At 41.0% G+C, this 17,141-nt stretch overlaps 1 protein-coding gene across 1 annotated transcript in view; it reads right to left on the bottom strand.

The window, feature by feature from the left end:
* The window catches only part of itga9 (integrin, alpha 9), a 110,885-nt gene that overhangs the window by 19,973 nt on the left and 73,771 nt on the right, over positions 1-17,141 (bottom strand). Inside the window, exons 17-24 of the mRNA XM_041789043.1 lie at positions 14,850-14,926; positions 12,890-13,037; positions 7,509-7,595; positions 6,009-6,088; positions 5,756-5,839; positions 3,541-3,649; positions 3,331-3,438; positions 47-172 (exon numbers count right to left, since the gene is read on the bottom strand). Coding sequence (XP_041644977.1) covers positions 47-172; positions 3,331-3,438; positions 3,541-3,649; positions 5,756-5,839; positions 6,009-6,088; positions 7,509-7,595; positions 12,890-13,037; positions 14,850-14,926 — 819 coding nt within the window. The remainder of the gene's footprint in view (positions 1-46; positions 173-3,330; positions 3,439-3,540; positions 3,650-5,755; positions 5,840-6,008; positions 6,089-7,508; positions 7,596-12,889; positions 13,038-14,849; positions 14,927-17,141) is intronic.

The raw sequence follows: 17,141 nt of genomic DNA, 5'->3' as shown, positions 1-17,141 counted from the left end.
GTGACCTCTGAAGTGTCAAAGTGCACAGTGAGTGCTGCATATTTACCAAGACTTTCCGTCCTGATTTGGTGAAGAAAGCGAATATGGAGTGGAAGATGCTCTCTCTGTCCTGGGGGATGGTGCACGGTGTCGGGTTCTTGTGAGGGGTGCAGTTCCCTCGGCCGTCAGCCACCTAAAACAGAACAAAGGTAGAGAAAAAGTATGTTGTTATGACTTTGATTATCTGGCATAGCAGAGATTGCCTGATATCCTTGTTGAGAAAATTGAAACAAAAGAAAAGGACATCTACAGCTTAACAGGAATGACAATGAAACTCTGACTTCTAAAAACATTGTTACATGCAAAACTAAAAACACAATAAAAAGTGCATGTGAGGAAGATGAAGTAGTAATTTTAATCCCTCTCTGTGTCTAATATTTAACAGCTAAAGAAATTTGGAAAAATGAAAAATGTGGGAAATGTTCTGTTGCTTGGTCTATTATTTATGCATTTCAAATTCTTCCAGATCAATTTGCAGAATCAACAATCAAGGGCCTAGTATTCATCCATGAGGAACTCCTAAACTAATATCAATGCATATCAATTTCACTTGATCTCGTTTGACAGACTCTCATACAATGAAGCTTAATCCACAGCTATGAATTGTATTTTGGTATCAGACGCAGCCTGTTTTTATCTGTAGTATTTCATCCAAGAGAATTATAGTAGGATTTTGCAGCATGCAGAAAAAGTCTGCATTGTGCAGAGTGGTATACAGCGCGAAACACAATCTGTTGTAATGCAATCTTAAAAAATGTTGACAGTCATGTTGTCTAGGATAGATTGTAATGTTTTAGTTCTGACTTTAAAAGCACTTTATTGTCTGGCCCCTGAATATATACATCCAAGCTGTTGTTTCCTTATCATCCAGTGTGCAGCCTGAGATCCTCAGGTAGGAACCTCCTCACTGTTCCCATCTCAAAAACATTCCCTCTGCCAAGAGAAGCTTTCAGTGTAGCTCTTTGCTCTTGTTTTAATAAAGAAATGTAGCCCAGTTCTGATAAAACTGCCACTATACTATAGCTACATCTGAGCTAAACTCTACACAGGCAGTGGCCATTGTTAACAGCTTCCAGTACAACTTAACCCCACCTATGACCATAGCAAACATGCGCCACTGGTGGTCAGGAGAAATGTGAAACATCTTTTCCATCATGAAAAACCTTCTGTGCTGTTCTTTGCTCTTTATTTAATAAAGAAATGTGGCCCAGTTCTGATGAAACTGGTGCTACACTAGAGCTACAGCCGAGCTAATCGCCACACTGGTGGGAGCGATTGCTACCAGTGTCCAGTATGACTAAACCCAACCTGTAACTACAGCAAACTTGTGCCATGATGATGACATAATAATGATTGGTCAGATCTTTTCTCAGACTGGGCAAGATTGTTTCAGACTAGAGCTTTGCAAGATTGACTGGGTAGAAATTAGTTAATATGATTTTATAGGTCTACATTGGATTTACATTGTTATCAGAAATAAAATTTTATATGGTGTCATATTAAAAAATTAAAACAACGTTCATCTCCTCGATCAGCCCTCATTCAAATGAGTGAATGGTACAATAAAGGAGCTCCAGAGAAATGGCGGCTTGTCACCTTCCAGATCTCCCCGGTTTTCATCTTTACACAATGAGTTTAGGTTTTGCAGCAAAAAATGAACACACACAAGCACTTCTGCCACCCAGACTGGCCCCATCCCACCATTGTTATGACTTACAGGATGTTCCTCCAAACAAGAAGCTGGTACCCCTCCCACTTCGATTTCCCATATGGAGTGATTTAGAGGTGTCTGTTTTATTGCCGACCCCCCTGGGGAACACTTCCCTTTTCCCCTCTCCTCAGTCTGACCTGAATATCTGGAGGTGGAACTCTCCTCTGGCCTTTCTGTCATTGTCTGCCCTGTTTGCCACCCAGCATGTCTGGGGTTTTATTGCCGTATTTTCTCATGTCATGCATTTCTGCTGCCGAAGCTCTTTTAAAGATAGATGTCCTATACTAACTTTAACCTTGTGACATCCCTCATGAGAGACACATTTAGGCTATAAAAGTTGAGGCTGAAAATCTAGAATATATGGAGCAACAGTTGGGAACATATATGTCATGTTGGGCAAATGGAGGTCTGCATAAAGTGTAAGAATATCTGGCTGTAAAATATAAGTGTGCAACTGTCTACAGTGCCACAGGCTAGACGCAGAGTTACAGCGTTTATGATTCAGGCTGGGGATGGTACGGGGCAGTAGCCAGCTCCACAGGTGTCCCATTCCCATTTCGTGCAAGCTGTCTGATCCCCTGAAAGTGATTCCAGATGGACTCAAGGAGGGTGGGATACAGTCCACCCCGTCTGCTCCATTCACAGAAAATACAATTAACAGGCTGAGCTCCCCCACAATCTACCTATATGAAAGGGGCAACGCAAGGGTTAAGAAAACACCGGAGCCCAGTGGGAATATTGTGTTACGTTATCTAAATGCAAAATGTTGTGAGACAAAATGGTTGGCTAGCTTCAGTAGCAATGTCAACAGTTTCATTTCCATTTTCACCGGCTCTATGGTGCCTCATAGTAAGCAAATTGTCCACACCATGACAGAGAGCCCGGGGTTTAGTAACTCTCTGCGCATCAAGACTGACCTTGACTTAAGATTTTCCTACTTTTAGCAATTATTTAACCAGTCTTTGCATGTTTATTGTTTCCGCATTACAGACAAATACAAGGCGGAAAGGAAAGTCTTTGAAATGTATACAGCATGTGCTGAGAAATGCTGAAAGCAAGCACTCTATCAGTGACAATGCTGAACTATATTTTGAAAGTCATGTGTGGTGTTTTCACACTGTTAGATTCTGTTCAGTAACATCCAATGGAAAGCCTGAGTTTCAGCCTTGTTGTTATACACCCACATCCTTTTTATGCTCATACATGATGAACAGCTACTCCCCATGAAGACATCAGCTGTGTCAAATCCAAGAATAAACAACAAAGCCACTCCCTTTTAAAGAGAAGGCTCTGACAATAATTGTGAACAGCTCTTGGGATAATATGGAGACTTGTTTTGTTTTTTGCAACTTAGCTAACTAAGACTAATATCATCAGCACACATTTGGTGAACTTTTTGGTGCTGTACATAAAAACTTCTGCTTAGGCGGACAAAGGCATCTGTGCCCTAAAGAGAAGAAGTGCAAACAGATGTACTCTGCATAAATGAGCTCAAAATATGTCTGCCTGCAGGTGAATAAACTAATAAATAATAATCTGGCCTGGGTAAACAATGTGGATAGACTGCTGTTGGCATCCACCTGTGTTTCAATGATGTGGAACATGTCAGCCCCGCTGCCAGCCAGACGGTTGGGTATCCTGATGTCCACAGTGGAGCCAGGCAGCCTGCTGGGCCCCTTGTTTATAGCCTGAAAATACATCACAGAGACAGGGCAGGGAGAAAAAATAAAGTTAATATAAAGAGAACATGTAAAAATACTCAACCCCCACTATGGTTCTGCTAAAAGTACCTGAAATGTGAGATTAAGAGGCTGGAAGTTACACTCCATGTCATCTAGCTGGACGAAGCGTGAGGCATCGATGGAGTTCCCGTACACAAAGGAGCTCGGAGTGACCACACTGAAGATTAAAAACACAAAATGCAGAATGAATATTTAACAAGTTTCGGTATTTGGTCGTATTATTTGCTGGACAGTGAACGTTCTCAAACATAATCGTGTTGAGCTCAGCTATGACTTTAGCACTTTTGATATGGTTTAATTTATTTTGCACTTTTACTGTGGTTTTTATGATAATGATTTCACATACTTTTGTTATCATGGCACTATAAGGAATGCATTCAATTTTGCTGTAATTGTACAATGAAGATAAAGACTATTTTATTATCTTCCTACATTGAGACTGCATTCAGCCTTAGTGGATGGCACAGTAATGTACAATAATAATCATTTTCCTTATGATATGGTGTTAGATGCCGCCTCTGCCGGTACAATGAATTTCCTATTTTGAGAGTTTTATTTTTAAACTTTAATCATAAACAAAGTCTGGCAGTTGATATGAAATGAACACATTGCAAAAATTACAGACTAAGAATCATTTCCTTAAAAAAACAGGTAAAAGTCATATGGACCCTTTTTTAGACACAGTAAAGCAAACAGTGGCTCACTATAGCTACATTAGCTTTACCTAAAACTAACATAACTATGCTAGCTATATAGTTAAAGTTACTACATAAGCCAAAGCAGAAAAGTTAGCTTTAGCTTTAGCAACGCAAGTTTTAGCAATGTGACCTTTAGCAATGTAAACTTAAGCAACTTGAGCTTCAGCAACATGACCTTTAGGAAAAGTAGCTTATGCTAACGTAGTGACATTAGCTATGTAGGTAACATAGCTATATAGCTAATGTAGCTAGGTTAGCATTTGCAAATGAAGTTTGGGTTTATGAAATTTGCAAAACTTTAAAAAGTGGAAAGTCTTCCACTTTTTTACCTGCGTAGCTTACGTAGATAGTGTAGCTAATATAGCTAATGTAACTTTGTTAGCTTTGTCCCTAGCTATGTTAGCTGCGTTAAAGTGTTTTAATGAAAGACAAGCTTTTTTTTTTTTAACTGTAAGCCAACTGCTTTTTTAAATGTTTTAAAATCAGGTTTTACAGATCAGGTTTTTGATTTTCAACTGCTACTATCATAACCCTTACCTTAACCCAAACTGGAAGTTTAATCTGGCTTTATTTTGAAAGTTTTAGGATGTGTTACGTCCTGACAGAGGTGGGTCTCACAGCAGTGGTCTGCAAGTGTGAGAGCTGAGGTCTGCAGCCCGACCCCTCTCACAAAAAGAGCTTAGGACAGTAACAGCTACTGTTCACCACCATGTGGAGCTGCAGTTTGGGGCATTTAAATTGTAATTCCCTTCAAAATGTAAATGTACTGATAACTACAGAAAAATAAAGATATTAATGTAAACTTTGGGTTTTTTCTTTGTTTGTTTTGGATGCTTTTAAAGGTCCTGGGATAGGAAGCATTTCTTACTGAAATGAAAACTTTGTAGAGTTTCTAGAAGAAAACTTTTCAACTTTCCTGGTTCTTGCCTATGCTGCCTATTACCTCACAAAGGGTCAAAATTATCAGTTCCATCAAAATAAACGCATAAATGAACAAAGAAATTTTCAGAACAATAACAGTAATGATATCAAACTCCATCCTTTATCACTCTTAAAAACTAACAAACAATAAATGATAACTTAGTGGGAAATTATCATCTTACACAACATGTTAACAGCTCCAGCAGTCAGACTTCAACTATATTGTTTTATTACTTGAAGTAAGAATGATTTACTGGAGTCTATTTCCTGAATATTTGTGCCTCTGCTAAGTAACGAATGCATGCATATTTGCCACCTCTAGTCCAGCTTTTCTCTCAAGCCTCTCTTAAATTTAAGACAGCAGCCACAGCCGTGTTATCAGATGTCAGAGTTCTGGCGGATTTGGGCTGTTTCACATCTCTTCCCCTTCTCTCCCTATGAAGCCGGGCTGTGATAAAGCGTTTAGAGATAGGGCCTTTCAAGTTGACAAGCTCCATACTGACAAAAGGGCCTCCTCTCCTCCACAGAGCAGCAGATGGGCCACTGGTTTTAGTCATTGTTTAAAGCCTGTTAACGCAGGCAGCTCCAAGTTTATATAACATTTACTATACATTTATGGGCGTATGTGTTTTTCTTGTTCTTACCCAGTGATAGTCGTGTCGGTCTCATGAACCAGAGGGATGGACAGATCCAAAGTGTTGTCAGCAAGCTTGTGCTCAGGATTGGCACTGTTATAAACAAAGAGTGATTAAGTTTTCGGTTATTCTATAGATACATCCAGGATTATATACAAAAACAAAGTCTGGCATGTTTACAGAAATAACTCAAAAATCTGATTCATAAGACTTTCCTTTATAACAAACACTTTTTATGTATGCTGTAAAGTGTTGGACTTGCCTTTTTGCTTGAACCAAAAACTGCAGTGTGTCATTTTCCCCAGAGAGCTGGCTGGTATCAAAGATCACTGCAAAATGATACTAAAGAGAAAAATATAGGTGTCAGTGACTGTCTTCTTAACCATGAAATGGTTTTGAAAATACTGCTGACTGGGGCAAATATGTTATAACAGCCCAAATGATTTCCATGAAACTAAACTCGCTGAAAATTCTGAGAGAATGAAACTCAAAAACATATAAAATACAAATAAGATAACAGAAATATGCTGCAAATACAAAGATGACGCATAAACAGCAAACCTACTGCAAGTGTCCTCTATTAAAAAATGTATTTATTTTTTTATTTTTTTATACAGCTGCATTTTTTCTGCTTGCTTGGTAGACCTGCCTGTGGAGCAGTGTGTAACTCTTGGAAGTAGGATAAGAAATAAAATCGATTACTGCTTTGTTATTATCAATGCAAAATCATGCAAAAGACAGCTTATGTCAATGCATCTGCTACACATAACTCAAAATGCTTTACAGAGTTAAAAATAGGGCATGATGACATCAGATGTTCTAAAAGAAAACTAAACTGACCAAAATAAAACATATTGAAGAAGGAAAGATATCCAACATTAAACCCAAAATCCATTGTTGTTGTGGAGCATAGAAACTAAAAGCGGCCTCACCCTGTCTGTCCCAATGGACTTGAGGGGTCTAGAGAAGACTAGAAGATCTGAAGGGCACAATATATAGACAAAAGTATTTGGCCACACCTGCTAATTATTGAATTCAGGTGTTTCAATCAGACCTGTTCCCACAGGTGAATAACATCAAGCACCTAGCCATGCAGTCTCCACTTGCAAACATTTGTGATCCTAAATGGGTTGTCCTGAAGAGCTCAGTGACTTTAAGCATGGTACTGTGATGGATGCCGCTATGCTGCTGGGATGCTGGCTACTTCACAGTCGCCTGTAAGTGATATTATTACAAAGTGGAAGTGTTTAGGAGCAACAGCCACTAAGTCATGAAGCAGATGATCCAGTAAAATCAATGACTGCTGAGGCACATGGTGCTTAAAAGTTGCCAACGCTCTGCTGATTCAATAGCTGAAGAGTTCAGAACTTCCACTGGCATTGATTTAAGCACAAATGGGACAGACATTGTGAGCCAGGCCTTCTCGTCCAACATCCCTGCCTGAAAAATGCTCAACAGAATGAACGGCACAAATTCCCACAGAAACACTCCAGAATCTTGTGGAAAGCCTTCCAAGAAAAGTGGAGGCTGTTAGAGTACTGGTCAGACAACTTAATACTTTTGTCCATAAAGCGTTTGCCTTGATCACAACACAAACAGGCTACAAGTTTCTGGGCCATTGTGCAAGTTCCCCATGACTGTAGCTATTTATGTGGTCAAGTATATTTGGAGAACAAAATTTTATGATGTCTCTTCAAATGTCTCTTTCACTGCATGAAGTTTTGGCATCGTGTGCACAGAGTTGTATCTCGATTTGAGCTACCTTAGTCTGTGCTCTCATGAAGGGAAATCCCACGCTGCATTTAAGGAAGTCCAAATCAACAAGTCCACAGGAAATGCCCTTTTCTTCCTGCAAAAAGACAGATGGACAGAGAGTAAGAGCAGAGATAAAGACAGACAGACTGGAGACAGAATGACTGACACACAGAGACAGAAGAAAGGGTGCTAGGAACAATCCAACCCTGCAAACATTTACCCTAACACTAAAGTTTATTATCACAAAAGACTGCTGTATGTACAGTATAGGTTATAACATCTTATTGAAGTTGTAAATTAGGTTAAAAGAAGAATGCACAAAGTGGTGATGGCTCACACATATCTTAGCGGGATGGTAATTGGACAACCTCCAGGCTGTGTGTTTGGAAGCTTGTCTAAACAACACGGAGCTTCACCGGCTGCGCTGTGTAAACACTGCAGCCTTGACCCAATGAGGAGTAAGAATTCTTTAAGTGAGAGTTCACTGGGAGGCTGTCGGCTGAGCTTCTTCTGCTGGGAGCATGAGAGAGCGCAGAGATGCTCCGATCATGGAGAAATAGGGAAAACTCCTGGAATATCTAGCTGGGGGCTCAATGTAAGTCATACAAACTGCATTTTTAGGCTGCAGGCCAGGTCAAGTCTTTGTTTAGAATGCGCTTCCAAGAGAGATAAAGAAAAGAGGTGCCAAGGTTGACATATTTAAAGACGATATCATGCACACCTCCATCCCCCTTATTCAGCAGATTCCCAGTTTAAGTCAAGGGTGTGGCTGAGCCTTCAATCTTCATTAAGTCAGCTTAAATAAGCAGAGCTGCCCTTTGCATGCAGACTACAGCGAGCTTTGTAAGAGGAGGTGGGGACCTGAGTACAACTGGCAATGATGGAATTTCCTCTATTTCCTGTATTCCTCTGTGCTGCTGTGCAAACATCGCCTGTCCCATGGGGCTGGGCAGGATTTGGGAAGTGGGCCTGTTTACCCATCATCCACCTGGCAGCCCCTGAGAGAGTCCAGAGCGCCCCGACATATGGCGTAAAAGAAGAACGACAGAAGCCTGTTTGTTCAGCACTTCGTCACTTTCGTTCTCCTGCTTACTCTTTCGCTTTCGGACAACAAACACACGCTGAGATTTTCACAAATGGCAGGCCTGTAAAAAAAACGCCAGGACTGTTTACACTACATTAGTGTCAGCTGAAGCATCTGCAGGAGTCGTACATCAGCGTGCATGACAACACACAGGAGGCCAATTCTCTGCATGCTCTGCATGTCTTTACGTCTCCGTCCACTTTGGTATTTTAAATTTGGTCGACCTTTGGTTCCAGCGTGTGTCATCACCTACTTCATGCTTCGACACAGGTATGAGCAGTAACATCTACCTTTGGCTCTTGTGTGTAAAGCTGAACTTCACTGCCAAGAAAATCAGTGATTTGTGGATTCACGGTTTGACAGTCCACTGAGTTTCACAACTTCACACATTTTTCAGATACATTCTTAATTTCTGGACTTTCAACCTCAGTGTCCATTTGTTCCAAAGGATAAATCACCAGAAACCAGCTGCACTGTAAATACTCCAGCTTAAAAAGTGAATAAATTTCTTTAAATTTTGATTAAGATTTCACAGATTAAAGATTTTACGGGCATGTGGGAAATTTTCTAGGACAACAAACATATTATTATTGCTGTATCGAGTCTGTTAGTGTAAAAACGTTCAAATTTCAAAGTATCAATAATAATAGATTAAATTAAAGTGGAACTAGAATTACAGCCTGGGAGTTACATGGCTCTAAGAGGGTTGATAAGTGTCATAAAGAGGAGCTTGGATGTTTTTTGTGGTAGTATGACTGGAAGAAATCTTATTTCTTTACGAGACAAAAATATGGTACAAGGTCTCTGCAACCTCCCACTAGAGCTGCACAGTGCATGCCCATTTATTCAGCAGCTCTTGTTCTGGAGGAAAAAATTTTAAATCCCCCAAAGACATTTCACAAAATCCTTGTGACAACAGTGAGCGAAGCTAACCAGTAACCCCAATACTCACATTAATTAAACATTGGATTTGGCACAAACACAACATCAAAAAAGGGAGAAAATGGCAAAGTTACAAAACTGTGTACAAATTTCTTTACAAGGACAAGGGAACTACATATCCCACAGTCCATTGCAACTGATTTAACTTGTTGTTAGGGATAAGTATTCAAGCTTTCAAACCATTCATGCATCTTTTCTATAAATTTATCCAAAGTGTTGTCAGTGAGTTTTTTCTTATATTGCAGCCTGATGCTACAGTGGAAAAAAAGTAATTTTTATTATCATTAATCTACTCTCAGTACCCCATCATGACAAAGTGAAGACAAAATTTAAGAGTTTTTTGCAAATTGATAAAAAATAAAAACTGAAATATCCCACTGACATATGTATTCAGACCCTTTACAAAAATTAGCTCAGGTTCCTCCCATTTCTCTGGATGTTTGCTGAGATATTTCCACACCTGTATCAGAGTCCACTTGTGAACCTGAGGGTCTGAATATTTATGTCAGTGTGATATTTCAGTTTTTTATTTTTAACAAATTTGCAGAAAATTTCGAACATTCTGTGTGTGCACTGTAAGTGTAGATTAATAAGAAAAAAAGTTTTTGCAAATATCTATAAGTGGAGCTTTCAGATAAACATACTAGACTTGAATATTTTGAGAAATTCAGTGGCATGAAGATCTCCAACAGCCCGTTTAGAACCAACAAGTTAAATATTCTGAGATGAAAATAAGAAAACAGAAGCTGGAGCTGCAGTCTCAAGAGTCCCCAAGGAGTGCAGGCAGAGATCCTGAAACTAAATCACCTCCACAGCTTCCTGACAGCTTGTGCTGCAAGAACAACAGGCTGATAACACACACTACACTTCAACGTGAGGCGAGTACAAGTTCACGCTCCACTCGCTCGCTCGCTGGAGAAAAGACCTCGAGGGAGAGGGTTCAGAGCTGACCTTAACTCTGCAAAAACGGATCACTTCATCACCTTGGACTGCTCCAGGAGTGATTAGAAATGTATTTAAAAGCACATGGCCCTAAATCTGCTCAGTGGCCTTTTTGTCATCTCCTCGTACCGCTCACTTCCTGCTCCTTTCGTGCAGCAGGCCACCCTGACTTATCGGGTCCCTACACAAAACCAAGCTCTGCAGCAGCTGGTAACCTGATCCACACTTAGTTCATTAGATTAGCTCTGAAACTCAAACTGAAACACTGTTTTCCTAATATTTGCCTGCAGCATGTGTTCTATTTAAATTCAATTTCAGCTTTGTTGGGGGGTTTTAAATCACGTCACAGGCTCTTCGCTTGACAGAGCTGGTCTTATCCATCACAAGGGTGCAAAACCCAGCTGGAGGATAAACACGAGGAGGTCAGACATGAGGGGGAAGCCATTGTGATGGATGCTGTCCCCTCAGGCATCCAAGGAGCTGCTGACAGAGGGCAGGCTCGTATCTGACGTGGCGTTTCTGGGCTGCGAGTGGGCCTTCTGGCCTCTTTGCAAAAATTCAGTGAAGTGGTGTGAGCAGAGGTGGTGGCTGGGAAATCCATCCACAAACTGTATGAAGAATACTGGATACAAGGGAGAACTCTCAGGTTTAATGTGGGATGGCAGTGGGTAGATATTTCTTTAACAGTGACAGGATAATGACATTGTTCCTTGTTAGAGTTCACTGAGTGCAGAGACCAAGCCTGGTATGACAGGCAATGAGGGTGGGGGCCATGAGCTCCCATTGTTGCTATTTTAAGCCTCCAATCTTTTAAATTAATCCCATAATATTGTGTTAAATACAAACATAATGTCAGCTGGACAAGTCCCTGGCCAAACTTTAGCACTACTCTGCTTTGGTTCACCATTCACTCTCTTGTTCTCCCTTAACCAATCACTTAACCTGTTTAGATTATAGGCTGCCTAAAAACAAAACAGTGTTTAAATCTGAAGAACTGTTTGAAACCCAGCAAACCCATTACCCAATGCATGAGTCAGAGCCTGAGGTTGATCTCAGCCTCAAAGTCAGTGGATTGATGGATTATGCTGCAAAGGTAGGTGAACTGCTCTACAACTTCCACGCTCCCACTATTCACAGACACAGATTATATAGCAGGATCTAAGGCATCCACAAATGCCTGAATCTTTGTTTTGGCCCGAGAGACATGCATTCCCAATGTTTCAGCCTCTTCACTCAGTAAGTCTAGAGCCCCCATGAAGACATCTACAGACTCCACAAGGATCACAGCATCATCAGCAAAGTCTAGATCACTGACCAGTTACCCATCCCATTATCCAGTCCATAGGTACTGAAGGGCAAAGGGGCTAAGATGCACCCCTGCCTCACCCCAGAATCAGCTGGGAAGAAGTCAGAGGTGCAACACCACTCTTCACAGCACTCTTTGTATCAGAATATAGGGATGAGTGCAGAGCACCAGAATCCTCCAAAGGGTATCCGTTCTCACCAAGTTGAACGCCTTCTGGAATTCAACATAGGCTGCTAGCAAAGCAACCCTCTACTGAATTCCCCAAAGCTCTTAGTGAAGACCCGAAGTGCCAGGATGTGGTCTACCATAGACCTCCTTAGTGTAAAGCCTGAGCGGGTCGCGGATCCTGTTCAGAAGTATCTGCCTACAATCTCACCTCTGCTTTCAAGAGCAACTGTGACCTGAATTTCCCAAAAGAACAGTCAACCACTTCAATTTATTTAATGAAAAATGTTGCAAAATGGTGTGAATAATAAAATGCATGGATGATTATCAGCCAAAGGCTTCTGTGCATCATGGACTAAATACTGCATTTTTTTTTTCCCAGGAACATATTCTCTCTCCCACCAACCTGCCAGTTAAGAGCCACTGATCTATACCAGCCATGGCAGCTTTGACATAAGAGTTACTCAAGGGGTAGTCACCCGATTATACGGGTCTATATGACAGTTTTTGATCTGAATAACATGATTTAAACGGTACATAAGTCAAGCTTGTAGGGGACTGAAGTGTGTGCTGTTGTTTTTTCTCATGCACATAGTTCGTCGAACGACAGATCAGCGACTGAGAGACGGGACAGCTGTTCAGCTGTACATCTTTTTGTCTGCAGACTGCTCACACAGCTGAGCCTCAGCTCTGAGAAGATCCCGCAGGTCTGTCTTTCTGTACGCTTCACTGTTTAGACTGGACTCCTGATATTTAATCTTCTCCAGTCTTTTAAAATAAACCACCCCACAAAAAAGGCATGCCTCAATGGATAACTAATGATAATTATCTGATGTGTAATCTGTTAAATTTGGCTCTAGGTATCATGTCAGTGATTGACCACATCAATACACTCCAAAAATAAACATGTGAGCGAGTAAATAAACAGCAGGTGCTCAGAGGAACGTACCCGCTGCCAGAAGTTGATGTAGAAAACTTCTCTGGAGAAGTTGAAGTAGATGTTGGTGTCGTAGGCGTCGTCCCCTGTGTTTGAGATGGTCAGGTTCAAGGAGACGTTCTTCACTCCTCCCAGGGCTAAATGGTGACCAGTGTGCAGACTGAAGGGAAAAGAAAATCAAGGATGTATAAAGGACGTTTCTTTTAACAGCTGTTGGGTGTCAGAGGATGAGCAGATACCAAATATTTACACTAACAAGGACACAGAGTTTGTTTTGAATCTTGAAAGAGACGCAGCATCCTTGAAGGGATAGTTTGGATTCTTTGAAGAGGAGTTCAGTGAAGTTTATGTCAATATCCAGATTAGGCATGTCTGTTCATCAGCCATTTGTTAATTAACAATGTTAAGTTTTTTTTGCTTCTCTTATCATCGATGTAAGTTTGAAAAATATCAAACTATGGTTAACAACATTTTTGGCTGACCGCCCACATGGATCTGTACATGACTGAGTGAGTGAGTGAGTGAGTGACTCTACTTTCAGAGCCATACATACAGAGTTATGCTATGGGCGGGATTTAGTTGTATTGAGAGTCGCTGGTAAAGCCTGCCATTACTGCAGTGATAAAGCTTTAGCACTGCGTCCAATCTACTAGAATTTGACCATGTTTCTGTTTTTAACATACTATAAAAACAACCCCAACAGCTTTTCATGCTGTGAAAGGTGTTTTCGCTCGTTTACCGACCTGCTTCGACATGAGTAAGTGATAGTTACATGAGAAGGGTAACTTATTGTGTGAATGCTTGTATACAATGGCTGCTAATGGAGTGATTAGCTCAGAATCAGCCACAGCAACACTTTGGTCAGAATTGGACAGCATTTATTTTTAAAACAAGCACTGAAGGCTTTCTGTGACAGAAAAGGTGTTCTGGTCTTCTGCCGACCTGCTTCATCATGAGTATGTGATAGTTAGGGGGAAAGGGTTAACGTTGCGAGTGGTTGTATACAAGGCCTGCTAGAAGAGTGATTAGTTTAGACTTAGCCACAGCGGCAGTTTGGTCAGAAATGGACAACGTGTCTTTATTAAAAACAAGCAGGGAGCAACAATAAAAGCTTTCTGTGACAGAAAAGATGTTTTTTTTCTCTTTTCCTGCTCTGTTCTGGCATGGGTTTGCAATCACGACGGTTACAGTTGTCCGGTGTATCCAGGCACGGTAGCTGTTAGCCTGGATGTAGCTGTAGGAAGGCGGCTGTTTTATCAGAACAGGACTGCATTTCTTTTTTAATCAAGCACAAAGAGTGACACAGAAAGGTTGTCTTGGAGAAGTTGGTTTTGCACGTCTACCGCGCGGCCTTGGCATCAATTTTACATGAAGCTCCACCATTAACAATCTAAGGCAGCCGTGGCCTGCGCACTGTCATTTTTCAATCTGATAGTCTGTCATGAATGTGACAGAAAGAACGTTCCTCAAATCACCTTCTGAAGATTTTCCTACCCTTCCCAAACACTTTCTAGGGGAGCTTTCCCAGGTTAGTTTGAAATAGATTCAGTCAATCTGGAAAAATTTCAGTGATACTCCTTGCCTTCAGACAGCCTTTTCCTTTTGGCATTGTTCTTTTAAAAGCTAACCTGAAAGGCCAGATAGACTGTCACATACATCCATTGTGTTGAAAGTGTTTGGGAATAAATATCACTGTTTATCAGAATAAATGAAAAAATCAAGATAGGCACTCCTTGTCTACAGATAGGAAAAACTCATTACTAAGACAGACGTGCAGTCTTTAAAAGAGAGTCAAAGATACACAGTCAAAAGAGAAGGGAACTCCCTAAGTATGGAAAAACATATGGATATCCTCCAAGCATGCGTCATGGTTCCACCACCCACACCCACGCGGCCTATGACGTCAGCTGGCTTCCTCCGTTCTGCAGAAAAGGCCAGAGACAATCTAAAGTGTGAAGTGTGAGGTGTTTACCCAGAGAGCAGCAGTTTCCCATGAAGCCTCAGGTCTGCGGCGCAGTCGTCCGACAGGCAGTTCTTCTCAAACCAAGTCTGAGGAGGAAACAGGAAAGTGTTCAGCTCATATGACCTCATGATGTCCTTTTTGATCTACATGCTGACTCTAAAGCCAGACTAGAGGGCAGTGTTGTGTTGTAGGAAGAAAGATCAGGGAGATTATCATCCACAGAGGCAAATCTTTCCTCCATCTGATGTCTCTTTGATCAGTCAGAGGATGGTCTTTGCGTTAAGGCTGAAAGGAAACTTAAGTCAAGCGTTGGTGTTACGATGATGACTTTGAGATAAATGGATCCTGTAGGTGCTGAGAGACATAAATCCCCCCCGTCTTTCTCATGAAGTGTAGACAGTGGGGAAACATGTGGGGCAGGTTAGAGGTGGTCAGAAAGAAAATAAATCAATCAGGCCTTTTGGATTCCAGTCAAGAAAAGCTAACACAGACAATAATAAACTGGTAACCAAAACCAAATCATTATAACCTCAATTTGAACGTTTCCGACATTCCTTCTGAGGGTCGCGGGAATTTAGCTCCTGATTAGGAGGTGGACGGATCAGAGTCTGAATAAATAATGGTTAAAATGGAGTTTATCTCTTATTTTTGTCTGTAAAGGCACAACAAAACTGAAGTGTTTCTACATCAGTCTAATGAACGTAACTCTATTTCAACATCTGCTTAATATGAGTCAAATCTGACATTAAAAAAATATTACAATGCAACTCTGGTTTTGTTAAGTTAGTAGAGCAGCACGCCGGTAGCAGGTTTAAGTCTTGGTCCTGACATGGTTTATTGTATGTCATTCCCAATTCTCTCCACATTTCCTGCCTCTCTGTATCTACCCTTTCAAAATAATAGAAATGTGTGAAAACTGTACAGTGACAGCTCCAACTAAACAACCCTGAATCACAGGTAAGACGTACGCCAATATGCAAAAAAATTTACTACATTATTGTGCATCAAATCAGTGTGTGTCATCCATCTACACCGCCAGTGCTGTTATAAAATGAAGCAAAGCAACAACAAAGCTGCTGGAATTTTAGCATTAATATCCTTAGAAAAACATGAGATCAAGATTTTCCTCCATGTTAGAATCCTACAAACTTATGCTTTTGTCATTGTTTCCATTCTTATGCTAACTTGTTTGTTTGTTAGCGCCAGTGTCACATTAATTGTTTTGTCATTTCTGGCTGTTGTTTGGTTAATCAACACAGGTTGTAGCAGCAGATCCTAAATCCTAAATTTCTGGCACTGTCAGAATTTTATCCCAGGTTGTCTTTGGGCGCAAGACCATAACAACAGCTGTCTGTCAACCTGTCTGACAGTGCAACGTAGGACCACTGTTTAAGAGCCATAAGATATCGCCATGATTGGTCATCTATCGCTTTGGACAGCCCAAAATCGCACAGTGTATACCAGGCTTAAGGCTCAGTTTGTCCATGTAACCAGCTCTTTTAAGAGTTCTAGCGGTGCCAAACTTCTCTCATTTGAGAATTATAGAGGCCACTGTTATCTTGGGAACTTTCAGTGTTGCAGAATATTCTGTAGCCTTCCCAGAGTTGTGCCTAAAAAAAAATCCTGTCTCTGTCTTCCTTTGACCTCATGGCTTGGCATTTGCTCTGAAATGCACTGTCAGCTGTGAGGCCCTCTATAGAGACGTGTGTGCTTTTCCACATCACGTCCATTCAATTTAATTTACCACAGGTGGACTCCAATCAAGGCATAGAAACATCTCAGCAACAATCAAGAGACATGGGAGGAACCTGAGCTAAATTTCAAGTGTTGCAGCAAAGGGTCTGAATACATATGTTAGGGTGATATTTTAGTCTTTATTTTTCATAGATTCCAGAAGGGGTTCTGAATAGTTTCTGGATGCACTGTATAATCCTTTTAAGTGAGTATTAGAACTGCCTCGGGGTCTCCTAATTGGATGTGCCTGGAAGCCCCCCACAGAGAGGTGGCCAGGAGGCATCCTGGTTAGATGCTTATACCACTTCAACGGACTGCTTTAAATGTGAAGGAGCAGCAGCTCTACTCCTCTAGGGTTGAGCCGAGACACCCTCCTGAAGAATCTTGTTTCAGCCACTTGTATCCATGATTCTATTCTTTCAGACACTACTTAAAGCTCAAGACCATAGGTAAAGGTAGGAATAAAAAGTAAACATACTATTTTAAAAAATAAGTTCAAATAGGCTGGTCTTCACCTTTGAGGTCAGGCCGTTTTACTCTCCTTAGACTTGGCTGTGAAAAGGTTGG

The sequence above is a fragment of the Cheilinus undulatus genome, linkage group 6 (assembly GCF_018320785.1).
Source record: "Cheilinus undulatus linkage group 6, ASM1832078v1, whole genome shotgun sequence".
NCBI classification, from domain to species: Eukaryota; Metazoa; Chordata; class Actinopteri; order Labriformes; family Labridae; genus Cheilinus; species Cheilinus undulatus.
Note: the sequence above shows the minus strand (reverse complement) of the source record. Positions and strands in the feature narration are given on the sequence as shown.